Source organism: Brassica rapa, chromosome A01 (genome assembly GCF_000309985.2).
Source record: "Brassica rapa cultivar Chiifu-401-42 chromosome A01, CAAS_Brap_v3.01, whole genome shotgun sequence".
In the NCBI taxonomy this organism is placed as follows: domain Eukaryota; kingdom Viridiplantae; phylum Streptophyta; class Magnoliopsida; order Brassicales; family Brassicaceae; genus Brassica; species Brassica rapa.
The window spans coordinates 23552854-23575842 of NC_024795.2; the positions used below are offsets into that span (position 1 = coordinate 23552854).

General features: G+C 33.2%; 1 protein-coding gene and 1 long non-coding RNA gene across 2 annotated transcripts; one reads left to right on the forward strand and one right to left on the reverse strand.

Moving 5' to 3' along the window:
* The first annotated feature begins 255 nt into the window (after nt 1–255).
* Nucleotides 256–4274, forward strand: LOC117134435. Its single transcript, XR_004458610.1, has 2 exons — nt 256–360; nt 820–4274. It is a non-coding gene; the product is annotated as an uncharacterized LOC117134435 (long non-coding RNA).
* A 6038-nt stretch (nt 4275–10312) lies between these two features.
* LOC103838021 lies at nt 10313–16846 on the reverse strand. The gene has a single exon (XM_033279229.1). The coding sequence runs from the start codon at nt 14843–14845 to the stop codon at nt 14672–14674; it is 174 nt and encodes a 57-aa protein (XP_033135120.1). The 5' UTR covers nt 14846–16846; the 3' UTR covers nt 10313–14671.
* Between the last annotated feature and the right edge of the window lie 6143 nt (nt 16847–22989).

The window sequence follows — 22989 nt, forward strand, 5'->3', positions numbered from 1 at the left end:
TATCTGCGCATCCGCGTGGGTTAGAATCTAGTATATAAAGTTATATGCCTTTTAAGTATTTAAGAAGAAAATGAGGAAATTTAATATTTAGTTTTAAGGAAATGAGAGGGAAGGAAGAACAAAGTTTTTGCATTCCAACATCAGAATATATATACACATGATATATATTATATACACGTCAAATACAAATTTTGAATTCTGTATATAATTAAATATGATCAATTTATATTTTTAACGCTGGATGATTATATTATTATAAAATATAAAAATGTTATTGACAATTTTATTTGACTGCATCACCTGATTCGTCATATGGTTTCACCTTTGATGGTGCTCTTTGTACCATACTGCATATATGTTGTAAGTTTTTTCACTATTAATTTGCATAATTCTGATTTTTCTAGAATTTAAAACTTTTACCTCATAGTGTAAAATTGTTAATGAATATTTAGTCAAACCACTAGACTAAAGTGACTTTCACTTTTATCATTATTTTGATAATTTTCTATTTAAATAATTTTTTTAAACACTTTTTGTCAACTTAAAAAATATATACTATACTTAGAATTTCTTATAGTATTAAATTTAAAAATTCTCTGAAACAACTTTCAATCATAAAAACAGTAATGTAAAATGTTTTCAATAGCACTAAATTAATTAAATGTTCTTTTTGAAAGGCTTACAAGTTTTTTTGCTACAACAAAATGCATGAAGAAGAAAAATACAAAGCAAAAGTAGAAAAAGTTATGGTCTAAAATATTAAATCCTTAATGGACTTGGCAAAGAGAAGCCTAAAAATATACCAATCTAATTAAACAGGTCCAACACCCTGGACGAAAACTCAGCCGCTCTTTGGATAGAATTCGATACCAGCGAACACACACGAGCGCCAACGACGGTGACCACCAACACCACTACGAAACAAAGAAAAGAGACTGAGGCGTTGAAAAATAAAATCTAGAATACAACCGCAAAACTGCCATTTGATAGAAATGAACCACCAGCACCGGAAAATGACTATATGTGAGTAGAGAAGCTCCTTGCGAGAAGTTAAAGAAGAGAGAAAGAATGGATTTCTAACAGCGGCTGACTACGAAACGATTTCTTACATAATTACATGTATTTCTTCGAATCACCAGTGCAATAATTTTGGATTTGAATAAATATTTATAATATTATATACTGGGATAACTTAGAAGAAAAATCATGATCTCATAGAATGAATAATTTTAAAAAAATAAATCCAAATGATAGATCTAACACACACACACCTTAATTAAGTAAATATCTTTTTCGTTTGGCATTTCTAGAATCATTCTAATCAAATGGTTAAACAACATATTGTTTTATACATCTTTCAAAAACACATATTGTTTTATAAAGTTTAGCAATTAAAATTAGCAAAAAAAAGTTAGCAATTAAATCTTTTTTTTGGTCATCAGGTAGTTTTAGCAATTAAATCTAGAAAAGATAAATGAGGTGGTTTTTTGAAAAAGGGCAACCCCTTTTGCTTACGTCGACTTGTTGAAATCCCATTGAGTTCAAATTGGAAAAATGACCAAAGCATTGACACTTTTTGGGGAGACTAACCAATAAAGTACAAAATTACTATAACGCGTTTGTTTAATATTCGTGATAACGAGGCGCTTAGAATAATTTTCATGAAGAGGATGAAGTTAATTGTAGTTATAGATGATTAGTTAGTAGCCTAGTAATAATAAAATTTGTCAAATTGGAGAAGAGGTACAGAATTATAAGTTTTCGTTTTCAAATAGGAGGACTGCACGTGGCAGTGTGAAACCCTAAGAAAATGAAGCTGCAATAATATTAGGAGAACATAAAAAGCTTTAGTTCTCTGTTCAGTATGCCACGAGCGACCACTCTTTTATTTTCTTTTGACTATCTCACACACATTATATCTCATACATATATTACATGTCGCTTTCTCTAAAAAGAGAACCTCTTTCTCTCTCGTGCTTATCTTGTAAGCTTTGCATCACTATTTTCTCTTATTTTCCACATTTAAATATGAAAACACATATACTTGATACATCTTTTCTAACATTTTTTTTTAAAAAAGAACATCATTCTAACATTTAAAGCTGAGTATATATATGGTAGCTGGTGATGTGTTAACTTTTTATTGTATATCTGTAAGGCTATAACTCACAAATAATTCATTTTAAATAGGTTATTATGACACAATAGTACTTTTAGAAATGTTGAGGAATTAGTTGAGAGAACGAAAGAAGAGTCATTCCAACCTCGCTAATGTGTGAAAACCGAACACAGTAGTTATTTTTCGTAAAATGCCGAACACAATAGTTACAAGCTACTCACCAGTGCCCTATACAAGTACGTACGCAAATACAATATATGATATATGCACGTATACGTACACACTGTTGGAACATTATGGAGTTACGTGCAAAGATAAAACACTGCCATTGTAAAATACAAAATCTCCTATTATAGTCATCCATTGTTATCCACTCTTTCCATTTATACATGCCGCCTTCTCGTACCTAATTATCAAGCATCCCATGCTTTCTCTTCTTTCTCTCTCTTCTCTCTTTATCTCCCTAGGCCTGCCATTATCAGGAGGACCACATGACTATAATGGAAGGACTCGCTGGCTTCTTCTAAGGTTGCTTTCAATTTTTCTTTCTCATAGCCCATGAAGAAGACATCAACATATATCACAATTTTAGTTTTTCTTTGTGAATCAGTTTAACTTATTTATAGTGAAACTCAAATTAAAGTTTCAATCTTCGATTAATCTTTGAAACTTTTTTTTGGGCAAAGTGGGTATTGGTTTTGCTTTTCCCCTGAGTGCTTTCATTATGTGTTATATTAGCTACCTTCTGTTCCCAATTTTGTTGGTTACAAATCTCAGTCACTCATTATCACTATCAAAAGTACAAATTCCAACTTTATTTACATATCATCTATATTTGTTGTTTTGGTTCTTGAATTGATAATGAATCATTTTCTATTTATAGCAAAGAGAGTCAATGCTCTTTTTGATTATCGTTCCTTTGCGCAGTTTCCTTTGAAAGAAATATGTTCTGGAAATAATGTGTGGTTGTCTCCACTTTTCTTCATGGGAGAACTCAGTATTGACTTCTTCCTTCCATACTCTTAAACTTCTTTTTATTTGTAGAGATTTTCTTGCTTGCAATGACAAAAATGTATAAAGTTCTATAAGAAAGTTAAATTAAACCGTCACTCTTGAATCAATACTCATAGAACTTTGAGACACAAAATAGTAAAACATATAAATTAAATGGAAAACTATCCAATTAATTTAAAGGAACTAGCTATAAAAAATGGTTCCTGAAGAGTGTCTGAACTCACTATGTGGTTCAGAATATTTTTGGTTTGTTAAACAAGTATAAATATTAAAATTGCAAAAGAAAAGAAGAGATAATAGTATTTTAATTACAGTCACCTCTTAAATATAGATCACGATTATCTAAGTTGATTATGTCATGTTAGTTTACATATGAATAAAGAGAAACGATATTATCTCAAGTATTTGAGTTTTAATGAGAAAAGAACATATTATCGTGACAAACTTAATGGGAGAGTAAGAAGTTGATGTAGTGCTTCTTCGAGGTTTAGGGATGACGAAAAGATAGATATATAGGCTTATACAATATGTTCCTACTTTCACGCTTAAGTTCAGGGGATTTGACAACACCAAATTTTCATATTATTGTTCTTTTTAGAAATTATACTCCCTATGTTCCATAAAGATACATTTTTTTAGTATTTTCACACATATTAATAAAACATATTAAACTAACATAATAAATATATTGTTTTCTGTAATTTTTAATTTTCAATAACTTTTAGCTAATAGTAATTCAATAAAGTTAATTAATTTTCTTGAAGTTTACAATTTTTCATTGAAAATACATCTTTCTAAAACAGTTTTTTTTTCTAAAAATTCAATCAAGGAATGGAGAGTATAAAATTTCAATCTAAAGATGCATGCCATAATAATCAGATATCGTATGTGATCATTAAAAATATTCCTAATAGTTATTAGAAGCATATTTTTTTACTATAAGTTTAATGTGGTAAATTGTGTGAGTATATACTTTTTAGAACAAATTATGTTTTGTTCAACATTTTAACCACAGAAAAATCTCGAGTTTAGTGTTTATATCAGTGATGTAATCTAATTAGCCTTTCTCATATCCTGTATATGTTGAATTACATTATTTGTAGAATATAGTATATGTATATTCTCAAACGAATTCATTTTATGGTGGTTTATCTTTATTTATTTTTGTCTAATTCCAAAAGAAGATTATTGAGTCTGCATTTTAATCTTAAATTAACAGGCTTATTAAATTTAAGAAATTGTTGTTCATTTCCTCCTGGCGATGTAACCTCATGATACCCGACCTTTTATTTCAATCATTTCAAACCTTTATAATGGCTTCAACCACAATCAAATATCCAATTTGCTTACTTTATCCTTTTTTTGTTTGCTTACTTTATCTTTGCACAATGCTTCACCTCTAAATTTGGTTTATGATGTAACAGCCTGTTTATATATCCTTATTTATGTATTTTGTATGGATTATCATGAGACGTCATGTCTTAATATATACTAGGTCTTGGGAGCGTGGGTGTTGGATTTAACTTGCGTTCAATGTAAATTTATAAACCATTGATTTTATAAAATGTCCATTTATATTATTATGTTTTGTAAAATATATTTAGTATAGAATATATTATATTATAATATAGATGTTTGATAATAATTTTTTATCTGTATGTAATATTATATTTATAATTTTATAACTTGATGCAATTTGATGTAATTATAATATTCATATCTTAACCTATTGATTTTTTTATTTAAAAATGATTTAATTTTTTACAATAGATTTTTATGAATTATTATTAATTTTATGATATTTGGTATTCTTAAAAATTGTATTGTAGCAGATTAATATATACTATATATTATAATTTGTGTTTTTATTTTCAGCAAAAAGAAATAACAATTCATTGTAATTAATTAATTTAAAATTTTTATTGTAAGTGAAGTGGCTGATTTGTAAATAAAAAAGAAATGCAATGGCTAAATGTATAATAAAAAAAATATTTAATATGCTATCCGTGTTTCAAAACAATTCGCATTTAATTTGTTATCCAAATTTCCAAACAACATAATCTGTAAATGAGAAAGAAATACAGTGATTAAATATATAAAAAAAAATATTTAATCTGCTATTCTTATTTCCAAACAATTTTTATTTAATCTATTATCTAAATTTCCAAACAATACCAAAAAGTACTTCAGTTTTAATAATATAGATGTAAAGTTAGAGATCGAATGCATGATCATATAAAACTAGATCTTGCTCGAAGACGCACAAATCTAGAGCTTACTTCTACAAATATATCCAAATTTAGTTGTAGTTTTATCTATACCTAAGAATCAATTTGTATATACATATGATAAAAGTTTACTATTGAAATTTTTTTATAAACAGATAATTTTAGATAACAATATCGAAATTAGATAATTTTCCATAACCCTTGAATATGACGGATCGATGGTTTTACTTTTGGATGATGGGCTTGATAATTTTTAAACGAGTTCTAATTGGAACTTAGGGGGCGATTGGTTTTCCCGCTACCACCCGCAAACGCAGCTTTTGCGGTTGGTAGCGGTTGTCGGCGGTTTGCAACAATCACTCAAATCGCTCTAAACCGTTTCAAACCGCTCCGAATCTCATAAATTCAAAAGCTGGCTCCAGCTAGCGTTTGCGGTTGCGGGCGGTTGCGGGAGGGTAAAATTTTTTTCTTTTTTTAAAACAATATATATACAAAAGTAAAAATATTTAATAAAAATTTTAAAATTGAAATTATGAAAATATTAAAATATATCTATTATATTTTAATTAATATTATAAAATTTTATAATAAAAACAATTTCAATAAATTTTTAAAAATTAAAATTATAACTTTCTAAATATAAATTTTATATGTATTATAATTTTCTGAGTTTTTTGATATTTTTATAATTATATTAAATGTAAATATTGTTAATTTATTATTTGACTGTTACCGCATTTGGTAGTTAACCAGTCATAAGTCACCCGCAAACGCACCAATTTTTAACCGCAGTACCAGTCGTACAAATCTCTTAAAACCGCTAGAAACCGCAACCGCCCGCATCCACAAACTCCCACAACCGCAACCGCAACCGCTGCGTTTAAACCAGTCAGGCCCTTAGTGTTCTTAAAGTTTGATGTCACACAATGTCGAAGTGGGAAAAGACATAACAAAATATGTTTTTTTCGATTATAATTGACACACACTATAGAAATTTATAAATTAAATTTATCTTCTCTATTAAAAAAGAAATACCAATTTTATTTACCATAAAAAAAGTCATATTAGCCTTATAAGGTCCATTTCATTAATTACATTTATTTAGTTATTTACATTAATCTATTAAATATATAAATATATTAATAATAAATCAATTTTAACTGTAAATTTAAATTTTATTTTTAGTTATAACAAAATATTGAAAAAAATATAACAAAATGTTTCTAAAAATTTAAAATATTTTATTTAAATTAATACCATTAATTAATTTCGTAATTAATAATATATACTATTATACATTAATTTAAACAAGATTTTATTATAAAACAAAATAAAATAAAAGTGTATGCTATTTTTCAAATTTTATAATTATATTCTATATTATCTTTATTAAAAGAAATACCATAAAAATTCATATTAGGTCTATTTCATCAATTACGTCTATTTGATTATTTAAGTTAATCTATTTAATATATAACATTTCTAAAAAAATCTTATAAATTATATAGATATTAATAAATAAAATTTAACTGTAAATTTAAATTTTATTTTTATTTATAACAAAGTATGTTGGAAAAAATCTAACAAAATTTTAATAAAATTTTAAAATATTTTTAAGTTAATGCAGCAATTGATTTTATAATTAATAATATAGTATTATTATAATCTATTTAATTATAAAATTCTACAATATACTAAAATAAATAACATAGAAATATAAATTATGCTAAGAAAATATCAGTTCTATAGTACAACTAAATAAAATTTTAAATTGTATTGTATTCAGTCTGTAAAAATTTGAAAAAAATTAAAGGATTCTCAATTTGTTTATTTCATACTATGAATGTATTTTACCAAACTCAAAAATATATTAATATATAATAACAATTAATAATAAATTTAAATGTATAAAACAAATCATTATACATTAATAATATCGGATAAGAAACATAACCAATAATATTATAGATTTACACAATATTTAATATTAAATGTAAATTATATTTTTGAAAGTTTTGTGATAGTATATGTTATATATTTATAAAATGAAAATCTATCCGCACGGATGTGCGGGTGAAAAATGTAGTTATATGTTCATAGATAAGTGTGTGTGTGTATGTGTGTTTGTGTGTTATATCATGCCTTGGTTAGATTGGCTTGGCTGTACTCTATAAAGTTTTTTTAAATATCATCATGACAAGAAACTGGGGACATTTAAACTCTGTGATAATATCTTCTGTAGTTCTGTCAATAACAATTTCTATAGTTTATAAAAATAAATAACACAATATTTACTGTTAATTTCCGATATCCATTTTCTTGTCTCGACTATGTGAGAATAAAGATGCGACAAACAGTAATTACAATGTCAACATTCGTAGTGTTTCAGTACTAAACTCTTATCGAATTGACATTTTTAGAAAAAAAAACCTACAATCATAAATTATTAGACGATGCACTCAAATTTTTGGAAAATGGTAAAAATGAAAACAATTGGACCCTTTTTTTGTGTACATACTCACTTATCCACTATAGTTTTTGCTTTTCAGTATCATCAATAAACAAACTTTGTTTCTCCCCCCCCCCCCCCCGAAAAAAAGAAAAGAAAATGTATGTGTTTAGTAAAGAAAAAGACATCCATGAAGATCACATATGGATCAAAGATCATTATAATCAACAGAATATTTCAAAAATGAAAAATGCAACTGATGAAGATAAATAAGGAATCAATAAAAACGGGGAATATACCTGACTATTTGGAATCATAAGTGACATAAAGATAAGTTCATATGACTTTTGTGGCTCATCAAAGGGCCATCATCGTCCTCGATAGCCAATATAGTGCTTTCTAGTACAAACCTTCCACTTCCCTTTGTCCAAAGTTTTCCTAGATAACTTATCATCTCTATATGCGTATATATATTAAACACATAAATTATTTGGATAATGATTTTGTGAAAATCTATCCTCATCCAAACAATGTTGTCGTTAATCATGTTTCCACAAAGAAATAAAATATTTACCAACGTTGAGTTGGCCTAGTGGTAAAGGGGTTGCGGCTGTAACTTCCGCCACTTGGGTTCAACTCACGGTGGGAGGGACTATTTACAATGCTTGGGTTCCCGGCAAAGAGGTGAAAACACCTTTTTATTTTAACATTTTACCAAAAAAAAAAAAAATATATTTTTCTCTTCTTCTCGTAACGTATATACTCAAAATTATGGATATGTGATGATAATAAATGTTTGTTTAGCCAAAGCCCAATATTGGTTTATGGGCCTTTTATTTAATGGACCAACATCCACACATAATCCGTTTCCCGCCAAATTAGACGTAGTTTATGTATGCATGGTTGCTTTCTGACTTCTGAGATGGATGTTTTGTTAAGCGTTGATTTGGCTACAAGTTTCCCTACTCATACTGTAGGCCAGAAGTCACCTCTTCGGTTAGTACAACCTTGGGTTGTTTTTTCTTTCTTTTAAAAAATGCATTCAATTTAAAAGCATAAGTTTACAAGGTAAGACATAAAGCCTTATGTGAAATAAAGTTTGCATGAACATTTTCATGATCTTTGTTACCTGTAGCCTACAATAGAACCTAGGCAGCATTTTAAAACAACCAAGCTGTGATATGGTAGACTGAGTAGCTAGTGAGAAGAACCAACTTCATCCACGACGACCATGCTTTCTTCTCCCTTGAACTTTCGTCCATTCCAATCACTGGTATTTGATTAGAGGTTTAGTCACTCTCCACCAGTGAAAAATCTAGAAATTATTTAGACACAAAATTTATTAACAAAGTATTGTATATACATAAGAGGCATTCACTTATTTTTTTTTAAATACATTGAAATTTTAAAAGTCATGGTGGGCAACTGCCCCACTCTTTGCCGATGTACCTTCACCCCTGCTCTCCACCCTTTGTCAAACTGAGAGAGATCATCGGCTCATTGCCCGTTTCATCAACATCATTTAGCACGGTGAAACGAGTATAAATTTCGAATAGACTAGCTTGTGATGTATAGGTTAAGAGATCAACTGCTGAAGACTGTATGTCCTCAGTATTTGATAATGCGTGATGGAACAAATTCCATAAGGTGTACTTGGTTGGGACTAGGCTCAAACTCTACTAACGAGGAAATATTTCCAAAGAGTCTGATAGATGAGAGGAAGATAGAGTTATGTACGTTACCGCATAATTATCTTGGAACTCTGCGGAAGCAACTTGGAAAGAGAGTACCTGTGGAAAAGCATTTTTTTTTTTGAATGAGATAGTGCACATGGCAACACTTTTCCAGTCTCTGTTCTTTCAGATTTAGAAGCAATGTCATGACCATAACGTTGTTGATTTGATTCCCTGAACCAGAAGCATTATTTTTATTAATCAACTCGTCCATTCCAATATCTTGTTGTACACCAGATTGCTTGCTCCATGAGTTCCTTTTGATGTGTAGCTGCTGAATAGGAAGCTTCCTTTTTATTCTTGCTGAATGATATTGGCAGTATCGACCACAGGTACATCATCATTAAGAACTTCTGATGTTGCATGAAAGCTTGTACTGAGAGAATGTTGGAAACATTGTACTAGAGGGAAGCAGACATCCATGCATAAAAGCTCAAGATTCTGAAAGGAGCTACTGATAGAAAACTGATAATAATCGACGAACTGGGGGCGTGGAACATCAACCTATGTTGGTTTTGGTAGTTTAACTGCAGTTTATCTTCCTTTATTTGATTTTTAGTGAATATGCTTTATAATGTTGTTAACATTATCTTGTTGACTATATCAGGTCTAGAATGGGCAATATGTGAGCATCTGGTTCAAGTGAAGAAAGCTCATACTCTGTTTGCTACTCACTTTCATGAACTTACTGCCTTGGCTCAAGCAAACTCTTCAGTTCACATGTAACACCGTTGGTATAGAAAACTATTATGTCAGCACGCAAAAGAAATACTGAACAGAATCGAGATATCTAGATCAGTGTTCTGAGACAAAGTAGTATTCTAGTGGTATCAAAAGATTTTGAATTAGAATACAGTTGCCACGAGGGGTTAGGAAGATGTGTTTATATCATCTATTTGATCTTGAATCCATACGAGCAGAGAGAACGTTGTACAAAGCTTCTTTCGACTCCATTTCCACCATGTAGGGACCTGAACAAGCTTCCTTTTCACCTGATTTTCTGTAAAACCAGTGAGATCCCATTAGGAGAAGAGTGCAACGAAGAAGGATGCAGTTGTTTTTCTTGGGAAGAATCACTCACTTTTGTTTTTAATCAGATGTGTTTCCCACTCTGAGAGTAATTTAGAATAGGCGGTAGCAAGTAATGGACAGAACTTCATTTGGATATTCATTATATCAATAACAGTTTGCAGGCCAGCTCTTGAAGGCGTAGTCGCTATAGGCAACTCGTTCTCCGGATTATCATCCATAAGCACTTTTACAGATTAAGCGGGATCATAAATAAACGTTTATCTCCTCCTCAAACATATGAAGATTTAAAAAAACAGATTAAACTTCATCACTGCTATAGCAGAAGAAGATATTAATCAAAGATTGTAACTGGAATTAATGACAAAGGAAAAGCTTTTAAAGCTGCCTCTTGAAAACAAGAGATTATTCAAAAACTGCACGAACACGTACCCGCCCTCGAGAATAACTAGCATCTTCCCGCCGCACAGATCACCTAGCATCTGTGTCATTCGAGAATAACCAGCTGGAGTTACTTGTAAGTAAAGACTAAACTTGATTTCTTTAAACCAAAATTGAACAGAATATCCTCTGATGAAGTGCACAAGACAATACTGACTCCAGAAGTTGTCAATAACAGTGTAAAACTTACATCACAGCATTCTAGTGGGTCTCCTCTAGCTGCATCAAATCCCACTAATACGATGATAAAATCAGGAGAGAACGCAGAAGCTGCAAGGGAACGGCTCCAGTTAGCATTAGACTAAATACAGAAGATTGGTTCACTTCCTAAGCATATTAATCATCAACTGCGCCAGAGACTAGTTTGTGGAAACCAAACTATCTGAAAAAACAAGAGTTCAAATTTCAAACAAACTCGTCAGGAAAAAACAGAACACGACTATGTAATGTACCTATGGGAATAACAACCTGCTGAAAGGCATATATATATACATTATCACCAACTCCACCACAACTCCATGGAACATTTACACAATAACCCTCATCACCATTTGTCCCAACCTGCGCAACGTAATAAAAATTAGAAACTTTCAACTCAATAGATGAAAAGATAAAAAGCACAATCTAACACCACGTAATTCAAAATCGACAAGAATCTAGTATATATGGATTTATTTTGGCAACTAAGTATGCTAAGGTACCTCATCAGCAGAAGTTTCCTCCTTCGTGTATGTGCAAAGAAATGTATAATACCTATACAATTGTTTCCTAGTAATTAGTGTATAAAAAAATCAATTCAAATCATTCAGACAAGTTGCAGCCTGAAAATCTGAACTGAATCTTATACTCCATGAGAAGACATACATCTAGTTGGGCAAGCTTAAAGATTTGTTTTGCTCGAATATCTCCTGAGTTCCATTTTCATGATGGATATCCTGCAACAGTTGAGAAGCAATTCATAATTCGCCTAAACACATGATGCGGAGAACATGCATTAAGAAGCTTATCAGCGGTTTTACCCAGTCCACAATCAACAGCTGTTGACCTGGCTGCAGATGATCTTCCTAAGATTAAGATCAAAATAAAAAAAGTGAGCATGCTTACAGTGACTGAGGCATGTTAAAAACAAGTTATCCCTACCTCCACAATTCTCTTGGACTTCAGTGAGACCAGTATCTTTGAAAAATGGAGAAGCAAAACATCCATGCCTCAGGATGCCAGATTCCTTGTGGTCACCACATATCTGCAAAAAGGAATCAACTTTAGTTACTGATTCATAGCTAATGCGTATTGTACTGAAACATGAAAAGGTAAAAAAAAATGTACATAGCAATGGAGCATATCACCAGGGTTGGCCATAGTGCAATTGACACAACACCACTTCACAAACTCAATAGGTGTCGTCCTCTGCTGCAGATGTTCCCAATCACTATCATCCTCCTCGTCTTCTTCTTCATTCAGCAATGTCTATGCACCGTAAATATCTTAAAACGTCATCTCTCTTCTTGAAATCCTAACTCTTTTCTTCATTGACAAACACATGAACTGAACCCCAAAACACCATGGCGGACAATACATTGAGAGGAGATCCATTAAAGACTTACGGATGATGAAACACCAGCTGCATTGTTTATGTATCCATTGCTGAACTCATCGAGGTGTTGTTGCCATGTTTTCACTTTGAACCTTCATAAGAGTTCTCGAGGGTTTCTACAACCATTGTTACCTAAGACCATGATTATTGGTAAAACTCCAAATGGGATCCTTAAAAAAAATTTCTTTTTGTTTTCTTAAAAATTTTTTTTTTAAAAAAATTAAACTTATTGCGGGCCGCCACGTGTCGGTGAGGCCCGCAAACAGTGCAAAAACTCCCCAAAAACATATCCTTATTTGATGATTTTGGGGAATGGTTTTAAAAAATTTTGTGGGACCCATGCGTCAGTGGGGCCCACATTTTGTCAAAAACCCCTTTTATAATCTTGGGATATATATGCTCTAAGAGCATCAACATCACGGTTTCTAGGATGAAGATTCTAAGAAAAGTAACGATGGTGGCCCCACCAAAAAGATAAAATCGGTCACAAAAGTAGCCAAATAAGAATCGAAGTTTTGCTGTTTCTGGTACTGTTTGCAGGTCCCACTGATACGTGGCGGCCCGCGGTTAGATACCTTTTAATTTTTATTTTAAATAAAAGAAAAATAATAATAAAAAAACCCAAAAAAATGGTTTAGGGATAATGATGGCCTAAGTAGTCACCGAAACTAGTAACCAGCTGAAAAAAATCTTCACTGTGCATAAATAGAAGTAAAGAAAAATCTTCACGACTATGACGAGCTACCACAGTGGTGCAACATAGTAAAAGAGAGAGACGAAGACGAATGTGATCTAAGATTATTTGTGCTGAATAGTTATTGTTCACTTAGTAAACTAAGCGATGAAGATCCAATAAGAAAGGCCCAAAATCCATTACCGAATAACGAGGCAACTACCGCTAAATCATATTCTTTTACATTTTTTCAACCGATTTGAAACAGACACCAATCTAGAGAAGCAAACAGGTGATACAAAATCAACATAAAACATATTATAAGTAGAAAGTGAACTACCATGTGCAAGTTTATCCTCATTAAAAGTAGAACTTGAAATAATGGTAAACTATAAAATTACGGAAGAAGTGAATCATTAAAAAAAATCATTAAAATTCTTTTTAATTAAATGTGAGAGGTGATAATTTTATCAGTTTAGACACCATTTGTCATCAGTTTGTTACAAATACCACTTTCGGAAACAATTTTTCATGGACGCTATTACTAGCTTATGCACATTCGGTTTGTGAGAAATTTAGCAGTTGAAAATTTGAAAGAAAAAAAGGTCAAAAACATTTTTTTAACTTTGATTTAGTCAAAAACATTTCTGCAGCTTTCTTTTTGTAATTGCTCTTGCCCACAGTGTAACGTCAATCTTAGGAGAATAATGCAGACGGTTTTTCCAGTTTCTTAGTTTGTTTGTTTCTTCATGCATCGATAAGATTTGATGCTTATGTTTCTGATACATCATTCAGATTTGTAGCTGATCTTTCGTTTCTATATAATCATTAATCGTTGAATCTCACTTTCTCATGTTTTTGATAATACTCTCTAATTAGATAGGTATATGTAATATATTTATAGGTATATGAGAAACGTTGACACGGATTTCTAATTGATTTGTAGCTGTTCTATATGTTTCTTTGGTTCTAGATGGATCTTGTTTCTTATCTGTATAATTAACAACAATAATATTGACACACTCGCATGACCGGTTTCTAGCTATAGATAAGTAAAATATTATTACCTATAAAAAAATTTAAGAAGTAATGTAAATAGACTTTTAAATTGTTAAAAATAAAAATTTAATAAGTAATGTACGTAGAGATTTTTAATTGTTAAAAATAAAATATATTTTTTTGTGAAATTGTCTATAGAACAACCGGCTCTCAACAACTCCATAAAATGAGAGAACACCGAAAGAGGTAATATGCAAACTTTTACAAAGAAGAGAAAGGTAAAGATGTAAATATATGAGCTCTCTCTCCTTTTCATACCTCTGTCATTATCTGCATACACTGATACACATATATGTACTACGTACTGTGGTCTGTGGGTGATAACGATCATATCACTCGTGTGAACAAAGAAGCATAGTAATACATTTTCCAATAATGTAGAACTTTCCTTTCTTCTTGTTCCGAACCTTCCCAACTCCTTTTGGTGAAGAACACTCCTTCTTCTTCTCCCATTTCTTCACTGCCTCCTCCTTCGACTTCTCCCTCATTCTTTGTTGTGTTTCCATATAACACGTTTTAATTTGTTATTATATGTTTAATGGTGTAAATAATTGATGCTTGTGTGATGTTTAATGGGTATTTTAAAAGGAAGTGAAGATTCGTTATTTATAGTGGAGTGAGAGCTAGAGAAAGAGATGATGAGAAAGTATTATTCCCCACCACTACTTCGGGACCCTTCAATGAAACACCCCAAAATCAAAGACCACTTGTGGAGTGTGACCGACTAGCTTCCCATCGTGGTTGAAAATACTTGATGTAATGTTTCCATGTCTCCTTTTAGTTCAAAGATTCATCAAGAAAGAATACTATAATTTCCAAAAGAAACGTACGCACTCTGCTGACTCCAGCTATTATGAAACTTGGCTTTTAATCTCTGCAGGTAATCTAATAATTTAATTCACGGCGAACTAAGGTAAAGTAAGTCTTCCTTACAAATGTGGACAGCTCACTTTGAGTCAATCACCTGGGACCTCTCAAAGCAAATTGCTCGTAATCATATACTTCTCATCTTTAAACTATCGTACTAGACGCCACTAAAGAATTAATAGAAAAGTAGTAATGTAGAATATATTTATACAGTAGAGACTACTTTCTTTCCACGAGTTTTTTGGCCGTGCAGTATTATTGTACGTATAACCTATGTGGATAGGCTATGTATATTATATATTTTTGCCAAAACTATGTATATTGTATACATTGTTATTGGGTTATTAATTTTTGTGGCGTACGTAAGAATATTAACTTGAGAATAGCCGACGGTCAGATGAAAGTGTGATCTTAATCAAAATGCTTCCAATCACGTTTCTTACTATTTTGGCGGTGCAAATCTACTAGACTGAAACTCGAACTACTTGTTAAATGTTCATATACGGCAACTAGTTTATATGATTGTATAGTGACTAAAATGTTTACAACTACCATACCGCTTAGTCTAGACAAACATGTTATGTAATCATGATTGTGCTTTTATTTTTCATATGAAGCATTTGGTGATTCTATCTTGTATTTTAAAATTAAGATGTTGGTGATTCTTTTTAAACGCGTACGTTTTAGCTGAACCCACTGATGGAAGCTAGAGGAGAAATGAGAGAGATTTGAAAAAGATTTATCAATTTTTACAAGACGACAAAACAGAAAAGAATGTTGAATATGTATATTGACTTGTAAAATTGCATAGCCTCACGATTTTCTAAAATTAGAAACGAGGACGATCACACAAAATACTGTTTTCGGATTGTGTAATCTACCTGTTAGTACTTTAACTTGTCACAAATTTGGGAGAGTTATACCTATAATAAATGATTTTGTGTCTAGTAACACCACCGAAAGATTTCTTTTTTTTCTACAACAAGAACTTACTTTGAAGATTCGGATAGTCAAATCGTTGGTACGTAACATATTACCATATTTAAATATATATTCCAAATATTTATGTGTAAGCTTGTTTGTTATATTATTCTTTGTCTTTTGGTATATGTTCAATTTAGTTGAATTGAAAAATTAGTAAAAACTTCTTAAATCATTGATATTTTTATATGTCCTATCAGATGATCATCTTATCAATACTGGAAGAAATTAGTTATCACATTGATTCACTCAAGTTTAAAAAACTTTCCGATTAATTATTGATAATAGATAGCCGAATTGTCAGTTATCGGAATGTTATTTAAAACACAAGCTCAAATTTCCTATATGATTGTGATTTTGTTTCAAGAGTATTTAGACCTGAAAAAAGTGTTGTGCCTACCACTATAGCCACGCGGTGAAAAAAAATATTGTTTCGGTTTTAATGTTGAACTAGGTTAAGAGGGATGAATATTATATATAAATTATTTTTAAGTATTATATATTTTTTACATATTATGAAATAATAAATATATATTGAATAATTAAAAATTTAGTAACTATTACGTATATAATTAAATTGGTACATATACTTAAATAAATTTTATTTATCCAGACAAACAATTTTTATATTTTATATGTTATAAAATTAAGTTTAAATGATATCAACATAGATATATAGTACATTTTTAATATTGGCATCTGTTAAAAAATATTTTATACTCATATTATTTTTGATCGTTTGTATTTCTTTATAACAAAAATTTTAAATCATTGATAACAATAAAAAAAATATGGGATGTTTAATAGTTTTAGTAATTTATAATTTTAAGAACATTCAATGCAAAGTTTAAAATCTAAATATTAAGTTGTCAATAATTGTTCAAAATGTTTATGAAAAAAATTCAAATCAAATTCAAAATTAAAATATTTATGTATTTTATATGGTATATAATTTATTTTTAAAAAATATATTAATATGCATATATATAATATTTATTAAATGAGACTTCCTACTTATGTAATTTCGTAATCATTTGTATCTTGTTATAACATAAATTTTAAACCATGGATCACAAAAAATTCAGTGAGATTTTTAACAACTTTAGTCATTTATATTCATTTTTAAAAATTCAATAATAACATATACGAAAAAATCTAAATTTTTATTATATAGTTAATGTGGTTGTTTAATTTATTTTAAAATGAATTAAAAATGATAGAGAATCGACTGATTTTTATCAAATCTTTATTATTCAAAATCATTAATTGTCATATATACTTTAGTCACATTAGGTAATTTTGTGATTTTTATTTAAGGAAACAACGAAGAACATTTATGATTAATTTATGCTTAGTTTAATAAAAATCTTATTATATATTTATATGGACCAACATATTTTTTTAAAGATTCTAAGAATGATTGTGGTGATGACATGTGGCTACAAAAATATGTCGTAATGCTTCTCTTTAATATATAGGGGATAATGAAAATTTTAATCTAACAGAGAATAATCCAAAACGAGTTTTACATCTATTGGGATTATGAATTCAGATTTCTAAGTTTTGTTCAACTAAAAAACTTCTAAAGAGTCAAAATTAGTGGTTTCATTCTCCAGAAAAAGTGGAAAATCACATGGGAGAATTTTATATATTTCCAAACGTAGGAAGTGGAATGTCTAATCCATCACATCTTTTTCATCATCAATGAGAATGTAGTAAACAAACTTGCTTAGGATCCTATATTAATACACGAAAGGGCAATGTGTAGGGGATGCACCGTGCACGTGAAGTCCATGCAGACAAGACATACCTTGTCTGTTGTGTTGGCTGTTGCACTCAAAATTTTTATTTTCATTTGAAATTAGTATTAAAAACAACTTTAATTGTGAGGCTGAGGGGCTTTTTCCTATCTATTTGTTTTTTCTTGCCATACTGGCCTTATAGAAACCCATTTATTTCACGTTTTCGTATTTTTACGGTAACACGATATATCAAGCATAGGAAGTGAAATGTCTAATCAAAAAAAAAAGAATGTCTAATCCATCACATGCTAGCAAATGTTATATACGAAAATAACGGTAGCAATGCTATAAAAGACAGACTTGTTAGAGGATTCATCATGGAGAATAGCAGAAAAAAGTCACAGAAGATATATCATACGATTCACTTCAGTTAATGAATTTATTCTTTAGGAAACCTCTTGATGCAGCATCATCATCATCATCATTAGCGCCAACATGAGGCATTTGAATCATAACTCCTTTAGCTTATATGTTTTGGGTTTTGGCTTTATTTTCTTTTTCATAAACTTCCTTTTTACGTAATTTTTATGTTTCCCTTTTCTATTAGGGTTTGTCTAATAGAAGAGCTATATAAATGCAACTAAAGCTGAGATACTAGATACGTTTGATTTTATAATAAAAAGAGCTTTGTTTTTATCCCTTGTTTAGATTCGATTAAATTCATCAAGACAGGAAGTTGGTTTCAATAAGCTATCGAAAGAAACTCTTGATCGATCCAAGAATAGGTTTCGAAGAACCCTAAATTCTTAGATCGACCGTTCACCCATTTGTACGCTGCGCCAGGTTGGTGTTAGAGCTCTGCTACGCTCCGACACTTTCTCAACCACTACGATGGTTCGTAAAACTTGTTCTCAGCAATACGCTGATGACGATTTACCCGCATCCCAACAATCCGTCAACGACCTTCAGGCTCAAGTCACGGCCCTCGTGGACGCTGTAGCCGCCCTTACAACATAAAACGCCACCCCCGCGATTCGCCCTCGCCGTAATAACCGAACCAGTATCCATGCGGACTCTGAGGAAGAGGACGACAATCCTTTTGCGCCGCTACAACAAGCTCGTCGTCACCGCAACACCAATAACAACTCTGATTCCGATGAAGAACACGACGACAGATCATGGAAGTATAGCTTTAAAATCGAGTTTCCGGAGTTTAAGGGCTCCACAAACGCAGAAGAATTACTCGACTGGTTTGTCACCATCGAAGAAATCCTCGAGTTCATGGAAGTCCCGCTCGACAAATGTGTCCCTCTACTTGCAATATGTTTTCGCGATCGTGCAGCCGCCTGGTGGACACAGAGCAAAACAACTCGCGCTCGCTTAGGCAAACCAAAAATCTCCACATGGGACAAGCTTAAACGCGAGATGCAAAAAAAAATTTTGCCCAACAACTATGATCAATTGATGTTTCAGAAATTGCAGAATCTTCGACATGGCAGTCGCACTGTTGATGAATACGCAACAGAATTCTTCAAGATGATCAATAGGGTGGAGGTTCGAGATTCTGAAGAGCAACATGTCATGCGCTTTATTGGAGGACTCCGTCAACAAATACAGTTTACCCTGAACCTATTCCGACCACAGTCCATATCTGAAGCCCATCAACATGCCATAACTATAGAAAATCAGTCTCGTGCTGGTTCTCAGCCTTGGGGTACTTCACGACAGAACCGAACAACAGCAGCTTCAACAACCACACCTACCCCGGACACCACTTCCAACAAAACAGAAACAGCGATTGTGCCTGCAACCACCACGTAACAACAACGCCCTGGCGGCCTATGTTGCTTCTCTTGTGGCGAACTTGGCCATCGTCAGTATGCTTGTCCTTCACGAACTCGTCGCGGTCTCCTCATTGAAGAAGAAGAAGATGATGATCCAGCTCCTATCTACGATGAGGAACCTACTGAAGAAGAAGAAGAAGTCTATCCTGATAATGGACAGCTTCTTGTTCTACGACGATCATGTCTAGCACCTCGCTCAGACATGAAATTTCCACAACGCAAGAGGTTGTTCCAATCTTGATGTACGATTAATGGTAAGGTCTTCACATTTGTTATTGACTCGGGGAGTACTGAGAACGTCATTGCTGCTGATGCTGTTCAGAAGCTTGACCTAAAATATGAACCGCACCCGTCTCCTTATAAACTTGCTTGGCTACAACAAGATCATGACCTTATAATCACTCTACGTGTTCTCGTATCATTCTCTGTTGGCTCGACTTACCAAGATGAAGTTTACTGTGACATAGCGCCTATGGATGCTTGTCACCTCTTTCTCGGACGACCATGGGAATATGACAGACGCGTTATTCATGACGGCTTTCTCAACACATACACCTTTACTTTTGCAAACCACAAACTTGTGTTGAAACCTACACCTGAAACCACTACCTCCCCCTCACTTAAGCCGGTAATGTTCCTCTGCAGAAAGCCATTTATCGACGCCATGCATGACACATGCATGGTTCTGGTTCTTGTTACCAAACCAGTAGCCACTCAGCAATTGCCGCAAGTTCCGGAAGCCTTTAAAACAGTCCTCTTAGACTTCGCCGATGTTTTCCCACAAGATCTACCTGAAGGACTTCCACCACTACAGGACATCCAGCATCGCATCGATCTTCTTCCGGACGCAGCATTACAAATCGTTCCCACTACCGTATGAGCCCAAGCAAACACGAAGAGCTGCGAAGGCAAGTGGAGGAGCTCGTGACAAAAAAATTTCTTCGTGAGTCTCTCTCCCTGTACGGTTCCTGCCTTGCTCATTCCTAAGAAGGACGGTTCTTGGAGAATGCGTGTTGACAGTAGAGCTATCAACAAAATTACAATCCGTTACCAATTTCCGATTCCACGTCTTGACGACCTACTGGATCAGATCGACAAAGCAACTATATTCTCTAAGCTTGATTTGAAAAGTGGATATCATCAGATACGAATCAATCCTGGTGATGAATGGAAAACAACGTTCAAGACTCGCGAAGGATTATTTGAATGGCTTGTCATGCCTTTCGGCCTCTCTAATGCTCCCAGTAGTTTTATGCGTGTTATGAATCAAGCATTGCGTCCTTTCATCGGGAAATTCGTCGTAGTTTACTTCGATGATATTTTGATCTTTAGCACGTCACTGGAGGAACACGTGCACCACCTTTTAGACATTCTCACAGTATAACGTCGGGACAAGCTCTATGCTACCTTGAAGAAGTGCGAGTTTGGCTCCTCTAAAGTACACTTCCTTGGCTATATTGTTTCGGCCCAGGGACTTGCTGTTGATCCCGCTAAGATCTCTGCGATACAGTCATGGCCATCACCGACCACGATCACCGCGGTTCGCAGCTTTCACGGTCTTACCTCCTTCTATAGGCGCTTTGTATCACAGTTTAGTAGTCATATGGCACCTATTACTGACTGCATACGCGATGGACACTTGTCTGGACTCCGGAAGCCTTTCTGGTCATTAAAGACAAACTCTGCTCTGCCCCAGTCCTTGCTCACCCGGACTTCTCCTTGGTGTTTGAGCTACATTGCGATGCCTCAAAGACCGGCATCGGCGCTGTTTTGAGTCAAAAAGGCCGTCCCATTGCCTTCTACAGCGAGAAATTAGCTGGTTCACGTTTTCGTTACAGCACCTACGACATCGAGTTCTATGCAATCGTCCAAGCCATCAAACATTGGCGGCACTATTTGTTTCATAAAGAATTCGATAATTATACCGACCATGATGCATTGAAACATCTAAGCAGCCAAGGGAAAGTTTCGTCGCGCCACGCATATTGGATAGCATACTTTCAGCAATTTACATTCGTCATCAAGCATACTTCGGGGGCTTCAAACAGAGTTGCCGACGCCTTAAGTCGCATGCATTCTGTTCTTACGGTTCTTCACACATTAGTTCCCGGCTTCGCCACATTTGCAGATCTTTATCCTAGTGATCCATTTTTGGTAACATCTTTGCAACTTTGTCATCAGGCACACCACTTGCGGAGTACACCTTGCATGAAGGGTTTCTTTTCTACGGGTCACGACTCTGCATTCCTGACTGTAGCCTCCGGTTGCAGCTCATTACGGAACTCCATTGCGAAGGTCATATTGGCCGTGATCGAACCTTACACCTCGTCACCACTTCCTACTTTTGGCCTTCTCTCTGCCGCGATGTGGAAAGATTTATTGAGAGATGTGTCGTGTGCCAGACATCTAAAGGAACTTCTTCGAATGCTGGCCTTTATATGCCTCTACCTGTTCCGACACAACCATAGACGGACATTAGTATGGACTTTGTGGTTGGCCTTCCTTGCACTCAACGAGGTTTTAATTCCATCTTCGTCGTCATTGACCGTTTTACAAAAATGGTTCACTTCATCCCTTGTTAGAAGACGACCAACGCTTCACAGGTAGCTACTTTTTCTTTCGGGAGATATACTGTTTACATGGATTACCTATGTCTATTGTCTCCGACAGAGATTCGCGTTTTCTTGGGCACTTTTGGCGTTCTCTTTGGAAGCTTTTGAGAACTTCTCTCGATATGAGCTCTGCCTATCACCCACAAACCGATGGCCACACTGAAGTGACGAATCGATCTTTAGGGAATCTCTTGCGTTGCTTAGTTGGTGATAGCATTAAAACATGGGATGGGAAGTTGCCTCAAACAGAATTTGCCCACAATCATGCTTTTAATCGGAGTTTAGGTTTCTCTCCTTTCCAGGTGATATATGGAACAGTTCCTCGAGCTCCAGTCGATCTTTCTACTCTTCCGGATCATACTCGCATTCATGGCGATGCAGAAAAGTTTGTCGACTCATTCACACATCTCCATGAACAAGCCATCACGAATTTAGAAGCTTCTTCGGCAAACTACAAACGTCATGTGGATAAGCACCGACGGCGTCTTGTATTTGAAGTTGGAGATTTCGTTTAGGCATATCTTACACAGGATAGGATGCCAGCTCATGCTTACAACAAGGTCAAAGCCAAGAAGATAGGTCCACTCGAAGTCCTGGAACGTAT

Excerpts from the sequence above, each read along its gene's own strand:
- LOC103838021 (XM_033279229.1), bottom strand. The coding sequence starts at position 14,845 with ATGGAAACACAACAAAGAATGAGGGAGAAGTCGAAGGAGGAGGCAGTG.